The following is an 11,514-nucleotide window of genomic DNA, read 5'->3' on the forward strand; positions in this document are numbered from 1 at the left end:
CACAGAGGGAGAGAGAGAGAGAGGGAGAGGGTGCAGCACGTAGGGATGGACAGAGAGATTCAAGGAGTGAAAGGAATGATTTCACAGCAACAAAACGAAATAAACATTTGAAGGTGCGGCAAAATAATAAACGGTGCAGACGCTACCGTAATGGCCGTCTTTCCTCCTCAGAGCTCTGAAATGCCCAGAGCCGAACCGCCCCACTGCTACTGAAAACAACAGCATCACCGTACTGCACTGCACCACACACCTCCAACACACCACACACTAAAACACCACAACAAAATGGACTCTGGAAGTATTCATGTAGTCATTGGGCCATCGAGCCTAAAGAAAGGGCAAGCAAAGGCAACCCTGCTTTAAAAAAATTTATAAAATAATAATGAAAAGAATCAGTGAGTCGAGAGGTGTCGAGACAGATTCACTTACTAATGCGTTATGATAAATACTGGAAGCAAGGGAAGTGTTATTTAAAAATATAATTGCTCTCCTCCACCGTTTCTCGAGTATGACCTTTGCAGAAATGTTATCGGCCGAACAGAGAGCGGTGGGGCACTGTGAACGTGCGGGGAGGCACGCTGGGCCACACGGAGAACTCAACGCTTCAACTAAACGATTTTATGAAATTCCCTGCTATTAATGCTCTCATCTGTTACCCGCTCGCCATATTTGATGTACTATAGAATTTTATTCTTAACTTTCGGCCTATCTGTCCATCTATACATTTGCGTTGTGTGTTACCATCCGGTTATATTTCATACTGTATAATGCATGAGACTGCCTTGGCAGCTCTGCTTTGGTTTTTTCCCTGCCAATAAAACACAATGGAAGAGAGAGAGAACGAGAGAGAGAGAGAGAGAACGAGCGAGAGCTTATGACTGAGCGTGAGCTTATGACTGAGCGTGCTCTGTAGGGAAGGGAGGTAATAAATATTTCCGAGACGCCAAGCTCCTTTTTAATTAAATGCTACACTCGATTTGATTATCAGGTTGTACAGTTGTCATTTCCCATATTTACTGTCGTATTTGTTGGTATCTACCTCGGATATCTGCGGCTGTGCATATTTGTCATACATTATGCCATGCGGCTGCTCGTGGTGTGTTTGCGCCTCGTTAATGTCATGTCGAGTATACCAACCCTTCTGCAGGACTGATCTGCTTTGTGCTGCCAGTGAAGTACAATTCAATTGGACTGCAAAATTGAAAAACAGGCAGGGAAAGAGAGTATCAGGGAGGGAGAGGGAGTGGGGGAGAGATGCTGAGGGAAAGATTTGCAGAGGAAAATGCAGCGAGGCAGTGTTGGAGGCATAGCCGGAGTGAGACATGGAGCGAGCAAGAGGGAGGGCAGGAAAAACGAGATGCAGAGGGACGGAGAGAGCGGGAGAGCCGGGATGGAGAGATGCACGGAGAGAGGGAGGGTAGGGAAGAGATGCACGGAGAGGAAACGAGATGCAGGGAGAGGGAGGTGTACAGGCAGAGATCCATAGCAGCTGCTGCAGGCACGCTGCCCTGTTAGGTAACAGCAGTGAGATCAGCCAGCCAAACACAGCATGCTAATGCAGAGATCTGGCCGTCCATCCAATCAGGAGCATCCCGCTCAACAGTTAGTCAATGAGAGTACGGCCTTCAACACACAGGGATGGGCCTGGCACTCTGCAGTCTTTTTATTCACCTCCATTTTATTTAACCCCTTTTTATTCACCGCCTCCCATTTTATTTAACCCCTTTTTATTCACCACCTCCATTTTATTTAACCAATTTTTATTCACCTCCATTTTATTTAACCCCTTTTTATTCACCACCTCCATTTTATTTAACCAATTTTTATTCACCTCCATTTTATTTAACCCGTATTTATTTGACACCTCCATTTTATTTAACCCCTTTTTATTCAACACCTTTTATTTAACCCGTGTTTATTCACGGGCGTATTGCAACGTTGTGATAAATGCTGTGGCGGTTGCAGCGGGCATGCTAAGCCCCGTTAGCGCTATGAGGGAGGGGGAGGCCTTTGGGTGGGGGGAGATGAGCGTAATTCCATGGAGCGGGGCGAACGGTGGATCAGACCCACCTCTCAATCTTCAGAGAGCAGAAACAGCCCCTGAAAAAGGTGCTAATCCCCCCCGCTCCAGGCAGCCAGCGCTGCTGCGTTTCTACACACAGTCCACAGGCAGATAAGCAGACACCTACGCCCCTTCATTTCAAAGGACCTGGAGGGGTCCTCTGTTCTGCTGTAATCACCCTGAGGGACACCAGAACAGGCCTGAGATGCTCAAACGCTTTTAACTTCAAGTCCTTAATCTGCAAACGCAGTGTGGCTTGTTCCTTGTGAACAGTAGAATAGCCTATTTTCATATACAAAATAGGCAAATGAATGAATACCTGACATCAGTTTATTTATTTTTTGAACGTTTATGTATACAGGGAAATCCTACTGGGCCCAAGGTCTTTGTCAGTGGAGCCTTGCCACGGACAGGCAAACTGTACTGTGTTGTACTAAAAGCATACTGTGCATAAGTGCATGAGCACTAGATCATTTGTGTCTAAGGACTTGTGCGATGGAACTTAATGCTATTTCTGAGACCTGACTGCGAGCGCTCTCTCGAGACGGACGGTTGTAACTACGTTCTGAATTGCTGTGCTTTTTTGTTAATTAAATGTTACATTTTTAATTAGCCCTACAGTTATCAGTTTTAAAAAATGTTATACTTGCCTTGAACATCTGTGCTTTGACATATGCCACTAGCTGAGTAATAATGCAATGAATCAATTCCTGGAACGTGATTAGCCGATGTACAGGCTACCGTGTCTTCCCATTGGTCATATTAATAGCGGTCAATAGCTCCTGGTCGCAGTTAGGCAGACCTGCTGAATGAAGGGAGACCCTGGTCCCTAGAGAGAGAGGTGAGAGAGAGGTCAGGGTTGTGCGTAATGACAACGAGCCTGGCTAGCCCACCCCCCACCCCCACGCTCTGTCACCCGGCTGCCAGGTCACGCGCATTCACATCACATGACCTCATCACATGACCGGTTTACCGGGTCCCTCAGCCCCTCAAACACGGCGTGTTTTGGGTGGATTAATTGAATGGGGCCGATGCGGCGAAAGCTCGAGTTGAAAGTGCGCTGAAGGCTTCTGTAATCACCGTGTGATCGATACCTCATTTACCACCTCCAATTAAAGGGAGCCGCTTCATTTCTTATGGAGGCTCAGCGCGTTCTCCTTAAAGTGATGTAGATGCTCTGTTCCCAGCGCCGATAAGCGTAGGCAAGCGCACGTGTAGCGGATCGGGAGAGGAGTGATCGGTGTGACGAGGGATCTGCTCCCTGAAGGCTGCAGTCCTTTAGATCCTTTACCAGATAAACATATCGGGCCACAGCCAACCGAGAACGAAGAATTGGATTTCATTTGATAGTGTTTGACCGCGAAGGTCACTGCTTTGTACATGTTCTCATTAATACTGTATTGTGTTTTACTCTGAGTGTGCTGAGAAACAGCTGTCTTTTTTGATGTTGTTTTTAACAAAAGCAGTTGCATTTCTGTGTTGTGCTTTGCCAGTCTCCGTTGCCAGAGGCACTATGGGGCACTAACCGAACCTCCCCCCTCGCCTCTGCAGTGTTTGAGGACGCTGGTGGGACACACAGGTGGTGTGTGGTCGTCCCAGATGAGGGACAACATCATCATCAGCGGCTCCACGGACCGTACGCTGAAAGTGTGGAACGCAGAGACGGGCGAGTGCATCCACACGCTGTATGGACACACGTCCACGGTGCGCTGCATGCACCTGCACGAGAAGAGGTACGCCGCCAACGACAACGCTCAACACACAACGCTCAACACACAACGACAACGCTTAACACACAACGACAACGCTCAACACACAACGCTCAACACACAACGACAACGCTCAACACACAACGCTCAACACACAACGCTCAACACACAACACACAACACACAACGACAACGCTCAACACACAACGCTCAACACACAACGACAACGCTCAACACACAACGACAACGCTCAACACACAACGACAACGCTCAACACACAACGACAACGCTCAACACTCAACACACAACGCTCAACACACAACGCTCAACACACAACGCTCAACGCTCAACACACAACACTCAACACACAACGCTCAACACGCAACGCTCAACACGCAACGCTCAACGCTCAACACACGCCGCGGCAAAGAGGCGTTCGGCCCTGTTTACCAGACGCCCCGGGACGTTTGTTTTTGTGTGCGCTGCGACTACACGGAGAGGACTAGAAGCTGAGAGACAGTAAAATGTCCACGTGTCCACTCCTGTACCCCCGGGAGGTGTGGTGCAAATTAAGAGCGGCCTGCTTTGTCATCTCCTTCTCTGTGCTTAGCGCTGAAAACATTTAGCCTGAGGGTTTAAGGGCGGGAGGAGTTCTGTCATATAGTATCCTGTATCCGGAAAGAGCACTTCACACTTCAGTAAGCTTAATGTCAGATTGGAATGCCATTTGAGCGTTATTTGTACTGTGTGTAAGGACCCTGTTCCTTCTCATGGTGAAAGCCGTGTAGCTTTACTTATTTAAAGCAGCATAAGTGGTTTTCCAGCCAAGTGAAATGCACCTTCTTTGGCTGAAAGCATTTTTGAAATGCCTACGTGTTTATTTCTGAAAGGGACACAGTGTTTTATGTTGTCGGAGGTTTTGGGGAATGGGGGTGTTTTCCTGGAGACTCAGCCCCTGCCCCCCTCCCTGCAGGGTGGTGAGCGGCTCCCGGGACGCCACGCTGCGGGTTTGGGACATCGAGACGGGCCAGTGTTTACACGTCCTCATGGGCCACGTGGCAGCGGTGCGCTGCGTGCAGTACGACGGCCGGAGGGTGGTCAGCGGGGCCTACGACTTCATGGTCAAAGTGTGGGACCCGGAGACAGAGACCTGCCTGCACACGCTACAGGGGCACACCAACAGGGTCTACTCTTTACAGGTGAGCAGTACACCAACAGGGTCTACTCTTTACAGGTGAGCAGAGACCAACAGGGTCTACTTTTTACAGGTGAGCAGTACACCAACAGGGTCTACTCTTTACAGGTGAGCAGAGACCAACAGGGTCTACTCTTTACAGGTGAGCAGTACACCAACAGGGTCTACTCTTTACAGGTGAGCAGAGACCAACAGGGTCTACTCTTTACAGGTGAGCAGTACTCCAACAGGGTCTACTCTAGCAGTACATCTATGTGGTCTACTCTTTACAGCTGAGTGGTACACCAACAGCATCTAATCTTTACAGAGCAGTACATTACACCCCAATCTTCATTAAACTTTTCAGTCCAAAACCCAATATTAAGTGACTTCACCCAAATCCCAAGGGGTCTTGGCATTGGCTGAGAAAGTTGAGAATTTAGTTGGGTTTTAATAGGGACTCAGAACAAAACTGTAGTGGTAGTTTTGATTGCTTTAAAAGGTATAAGGTCGAGCGGGCCTTGTGGCACTCTTGAGACTGAAAGGGTTGCCAACAGGGTATGCCAACAGGGTCTATTTATTATAGGTGGCCCATGTGCCTACAATCTATTAATTACCAATGTGCAGCATACCAACAGGGTCTATTTTATGTTTAGTATTTTTCATAAGTGGCAAGGAATAATTATTTTGACTAGAAGGTATAAAGATGCCACTTTTTAACACCCAGTAAAGTGAATAAACGTCCTGCAATAACAGAAAAGCACCTGAGACTATGGGACTTTTAGTGTTCTAAAATGCAATAGGCTTAGGCAATATAAGAACCTTTGCACTGTTCCACTATCAGACCAACACTGTTATCTGATTTTGTAGGATTCACTGCAAGCAGAAGTAATATTTTTCCCAGTAATGAAAGTTAAATCCGCAGTACTGAAGTCATGATGGTCTCACTCTTTATCCCAGCTTCTGTCTCTATGTGAATTCCTCAGAGCCGGCAACATTTAAATCACAGTAACAACTGGGAAGCAGTAGTAATCTAAGCACTTATATTTCGGTATACAAGCCGCAATTGTCTGTTCTGTCATTGTGTGATAGTGTTGTCTGTCCTTATCTGCGTATCTGTGTTTTATTGGATTGCGTATGCGTGTGCGTGTGCATGTGCGTGTGTGTGTGGTTCGGCTGTATCTGTGGGGGGGACTTAAAGGGGTTTGTGTGTGTGGTTCAAATGCATCTGCCAGTGTGTTTAAACTCTTTCGTTACATGTGTGTGCATACCATTGTGTGTACATATATTCTGATTGGTCAGACGATAGCCTTACCAGATCAGATTGGCAGTTCAAGCCCCAGTGTAGCCACAATAAGATCAGTGTGGCTGTTGAGCCCTTGAGCGATGGGCCCCTGCTTAGTCTAATCAACGGTAATTGGCTTTGGATAAAGGTGTGTAATGTAGTATGTAATGTGATATGTAATGTGATGTGTGATGTAATGGTCACTGGCAGCGGTTGACCGTGGCGGGGTTTGTGTCTGCAGTTTGACGGCGTCCACGTGGTGAGTGGGTCTCTGGACACGTCGATCCGCGTGTGGGACGTGGAGACGGGGAACTGCATCCACACGCTGACGGGGCACCAGTCCCTCACCAGCGGGATGGAGCTGAAGGACAACATCCTGGTGTCCGGGAACGCCGACTCCACCGTCAAAATCTGGGACATCAAAACGGGCCAGTGCCTACAAACGCTGCAAGGTGAGAGAGAGAGAGAGAGAGAGAGAGAGAGAGAGAGAGAAAGGGAAAGGGTAATAACCCCCTCCCCCGGGCTGTTCTGCACTGTACCTGCAAGCAGCTGTTCCCACGCCCCTCTTCGTGAGACCCCCTTCAGAAGTGAGATGGAATGTGCCCTGGTTGTGTTAATTCCCCCGGTTTGCGCTTAAATCGGTATTATGTGACAGAACTGCTACTTATCACTTACGTAATTGCGTGTATTTACGGTTGTGTCACAGCTCTGTGTTGAAAGTCAACCTATATTAGCATTTTAACGATCTTGCGCTTGCACCATTTTGCTAAAAGCGGTTTTATAGCCCGGTCTATTTCAGTGTAGCCCATTTAACATGTATATGCGCCCGCACTTACACACTCTGGCTTTTAAAGTCGCTCCGGATAAGAGGGTCTGCTAAGTGAATATGCTGCGATGTATGATAGCTTTCCTACACAGCCCGTGTGGATGCCACTTCTGGAGCAGACTATTCGCTGTGTGAATTATAGCCTTTCGCAGGAAGGCAAGGCCTGTCAGTGCTAATCTACCCCCAAAATGCCCTAGAATTCAAATGAATGCATAAATCTAACTGCACATGCTCTGTTGGGCAAAGCGTCCCTGTGGGGGTGGGGGGTAGGGGGGGGGGTTGGACATGGAGAGGTGAGGGTAATGATGGGGTGGGGCTCTGTGAGGCAGTAGGGGGGGGTCAGCTGGGTGTTTTGTAGGTCAGGTTGGTAAGTAGGTCGCTGGGCAGGGTCTTGGGAGTTGTTCTATGTACAGTAAATAAGGGGAAGGGCAGCGCACTCAGACAGAGAGCTCTGAACAGGGCTGGGGATGGGGAGCGGTGTCAGGCCGTGCAGTGGAGTGGGTAACGCGGCGCGTTAGAGCCAGATTAAAGACAAACCCCCACCCCTCTCCGCTCCAGGCATTGATCCCTACTCACTCAGTGTGCCTTTGAAATGCAGATCGGGGTCTTTTCCCTTGAGATCGGCTCGCTCGTACGAAATGAGGTTCACACGCGCTGGGCGTGTGTACGTGCGTGCACGCGTGTGTGTGTGTGTGTGCTTTTGCTTTTGAGTGAGTGCGTGTGTGTGTGTGTGTGAGAACCTGTACCATCTTCAGCTGCTGTGCTGAACAGTGGTCCGTGGTGTTTTTTGCCATCTGATCCCTGGTCCTGGCATCATTATGTGGAGGAGAGCTCGGGCTGCTGTGGAGTTATACACTGCTAGGTCAGCCCTCATTATAGCGACTTAGACCAGCGAAAGAATCGTTACTGACAGTCAATTTATGCAGACATATGGATAGGACTTTGGGTGATGCCCGTGTGACACACACACACACTCATACACACACGTGCACAGACACACACGCGCGCACACACGCACACACACGCACAGGCACACTCATACACACACACACACACGCACACTCACACACTCATGTACACACACACACGCACGTACACACACACACACACACACACACACTCATGCGCACACACACACTCATGCGCACACACACACTCATGCGCACACACACACTCATGCGCACACACACACTCATGCGCACACACACACACACACACACACACACACACACACACACACACTCATGCGCACACACACACTCATGCGCACACACACACACACACACACACGCACACGCACACGCACACGCACACACACACGCACACGCACACACACACACACAGCTGCCTGTAGCAGAGTGTCTTGGCAGCAGCAGCTGTAGCTCTGAGGTTTGCGCTCTCATTGAAGTGTCTCCAGTGCAGTCTGCCCAGCGACGGGCCGTTACTCCACAGCCACCAGCGCTCTCCATACCGCCACGCTCTGCGTTGTTTACACTAATGACGGGTCTGTGCCCAGCCCAGAACGCTGACACTGCTGCGGGACGTCTCCCGGGAACCCCGCGTCCAATCCCCATGAGGCCAGACCAACAGGCCCCAGATTCTTTACCACCCCCAGATAATCAACTCTCTATTCATATAGTTGCATGCAATCTGTGGCTATACTGTGAGAAGCTGTCATTGATGTTATAATGGTCTCTCTCTCTCTCAGGAACTTTATGATCTATAATACAGCTGGATATAATATGAATATATATATCCCCCCCGCAGGTCCCCACAAGCACCAGAGCGCCGTCACCTGCCTGCAGTTCAACAAGAACTTTGTGATCACCAGCTCAGACGACGGCACGGTCAAGCTGTGGGACCTGAAGACGGGCGAGTTCATCCGCAACCTGGTGACCCTGGAGAGCGGGGGCAGCGGCGGGGTGGTGTGGCGCATCCGCGCCTCCAACACCAAGCTGGTGTGCGCCGTGGGCAGCCGCAACGGCACCGAGGAGACCAAGCTGCTGGTGCTGGACTTCGACGTGGACATGAAGTGAGCGGAGGCCCGGAGGGGCGACCAAACCACGGACGCGCCGCGTCAAGACACTGGGACGGCCCCCCCCCCCCGCCCCCCTCCCTCCCTCCCTGCCCGCCCGAGCCGGAGACGTTAGCGCCCGCGCTGCCGCCGGAGCGGGCGGGGCAGGCGGGCGGCAGCCGCGGGGACCGCCAGGACGGGGGGAGAGGAGAAAAGGAGGGGGAAAAGAAAATGGCGTAAAAGATGTCGTGGAAGCTCTCCGGTGACTTCCTGCTGTAAGTCCGGCAGCTCTGTGCAGAGACTTGCGTGCTCAAGCCTGATGAAAACTGTTCAGATGTATAAATATATATAAACATATATATTTTTCCCCACAACAACAGCCAAGCAGATTTATGGAATCGCTGATGTATACATTTAAGTCCAGAGGGAAGGAAACTGAAGTTGTCATGTAAGAAATGGTAAATAGTGTATAAAAAATATTAAAAACTAAAACTTTAAAAAAAAAAAAGAAAGAGCTTCTTATTGTGGAAAAATACAAGATAGTTTTTTTTGTTTTTTTTGTTTTTTTTTTGCCAAGATCTGATTGACTGTCAGACCAGGATGCCCCCCTGTCTCAATGCAGCCCTTAACTTTTGTTGTTTATTTTTATTACGGTTTCTCACCCACTCTGTTTTTTCTTTTGTTTCCTGGTTTGAATGCCACAGGTAAATGAGACTGTGAATTTCAGTTTGTTTGTACCTTGGAGAGATTCAGTGAAAGATTCATATTCAGAGTTTCTGCCTGCTGTTGCCAACCAGTCAGTCCCAGTATTAACCCACTTTCTCTTTGTTTTGCCGTTTCTTACTATATATTTTGTTTGTGTGCGCGTGCGCGTTTGTGCGTTTAAACAAACTGAAGCTGGATGTATTGCCGTGGAGGGGCGGGCCTGAGGTTTGGAGTGGGAGACCCGGGTCTGTTTCTCAGCGTTGGTGCTACGCGTGGGAACGGGGAGAGGTTCTCTCTCCAAGCTGACGGGAATAGCGCCCCCTACTGCCCACCCCCTACCCCCCAGTACTGTATACCCAGTGGCCAAACTGAATGCTGCTAAACGACAGGAAAGGTGGAACTCTTTATTTTGCTGTGACGTTTTAGTCCCAGGCTAAATTCCAAATTGACTCTCGTTTGGATGTTTTGAAAAACCAGAAAACATGGGAAAACACGTTTGTTTGTTTTTTTTTCTGTTCGTTTTATTTTATCTTTTTTGTTTGCCACTCAAACATTGAGCCACCGTGCCTCTACGAGGCAGTTAGGGAAAGAGTATCACAGACTGACAGATGGATTTTTAAAAAAAATTTCTCGGAGTGTGTGTGTGTGTGTGTGTGTGTGCCTGCCTGCCTGTGTGTGTGTGTGTGTGTGTGTGTGTGTGTGTGTGTGTGTGTGTGTGTGTGTGTGTGTGTGTGTGTGCGTGTGTGTGCACGTGTGCACGTGTGCACGTGTGCGCGTGTGTGCGTGTGTGTGTCCGTACACGGGCACGTGTGTGCGTTTCTGGTGCAAATTGTGAAGACATTCCTAAGGACAAGGTCCCTGGCCTGTTCCGTGGGGAAATTTACACTTTGAGGGCCGTGGGGAAAAGGATCAGGGCGGCGGGGAGAGAACAGATATGAACGGACGTGTCAATGAGAGCAGCGCGTACGAGTGAGACTGCGCACATCGTGCACAGCCCGGCGGCCCCTCAAACGCATCGGCCTGAAGCTGGACATGCCGGGAGCGCGTTAGCGTAGCGCGCGGGGCTAGCCGTCAGCCTTACGCCCGCCTGCTCCCTCCCCACGTCCCCGATAGAACGACATCGCAGGCCAACACTGAAAATATCATAGAGTAGCCAGTTGATTTGTCTCATTCAACCAGGAGTCACAACTCAAGCTGAACTGTGAAAGTGGTGTAACACTGTATAAACAATCCTGTTTTCTTTTTGCTATCCGTTATTTTTATTTTTTCCCCCGTTTAATTTATAATCTGGTTTGTGAAATCAGATGTTGCAGGGTGTTTTTTTGTTTTGTTTTTTTGTTTTTCAGTTCATATAACTGCCTGATGTAACAGACAGGAAAAAAAAACACTTAAAGGGATCCTGTATTTGATTCACTTAGAATTTTTATTTTCTTAAAACTTAAGTGCAATAAAATGTGGGTTTTTCTTTTTTCATTTCAAGCATTTCAGGTGTCTGTATTTGTCACTGTGTTCAATAAAGCCTCTACAGTCTACAGCCTTTATTAAGGTAGTACTTTCCACACATCAACAGCTGCTTCTACAAGGCAAAAGTGTGTGTGTGTGTGTGTGTGTGTGTGTGTGTGTGTGTGTGTGTGTGTGTGTGTGTGTGTGTGTGTGTGTGTGTGTGTGTGTGTGTGTGTGTGTGAATCATACAAATGTAGAGATGATTCACCTGCCAGTTGCTTCCGCTTCTGTCATTCC

The 11,514-nt window shown here is 48.9% G+C and overlaps 1 protein-coding gene across 5 annotated transcripts in view; it reads left to right on the forward strand.

Annotated features, from left to right (window-relative positions):
* The window catches only part of LOC133130813 (F-box/WD repeat-containing protein 7-like), a 141,210-nt gene extending 129,904 nt beyond the window's left edge, over window positions 1-11,306 (forward strand). For all 5 annotated transcript variants that reach the window (XM_061245679.1, XM_061245681.1, XM_061245680.1 and 2 more), the window contains 4 exons: window positions 3,614-3,795; window positions 4,744-4,969; window positions 6,471-6,681; window positions 8,823-11,306. In XM_061245679.1, the coding sequence (XP_061101663.1) occupies window positions 3,614-3,795; window positions 4,744-4,969; window positions 6,471-6,681; window positions 8,823-9,091 (888 nt within the window). In that variant the 3' untranslated portion in view covers window positions 9,092-11,306. The remainder of the gene's footprint in view (window positions 1-3,613; window positions 3,796-4,743; window positions 4,970-6,470; window positions 6,682-8,822) is intronic.
* Window positions 11,307-11,514: the final 208 nt, after the last annotated feature.

This window comes from Conger conger, chromosome 6, assembly GCF_963514075.1.
Source record: "Conger conger chromosome 6, fConCon1.1, whole genome shotgun sequence".
Taxonomy (NCBI): Eukaryota; Metazoa; Chordata; class Actinopteri; order Anguilliformes; family Congridae; genus Conger; species Conger conger.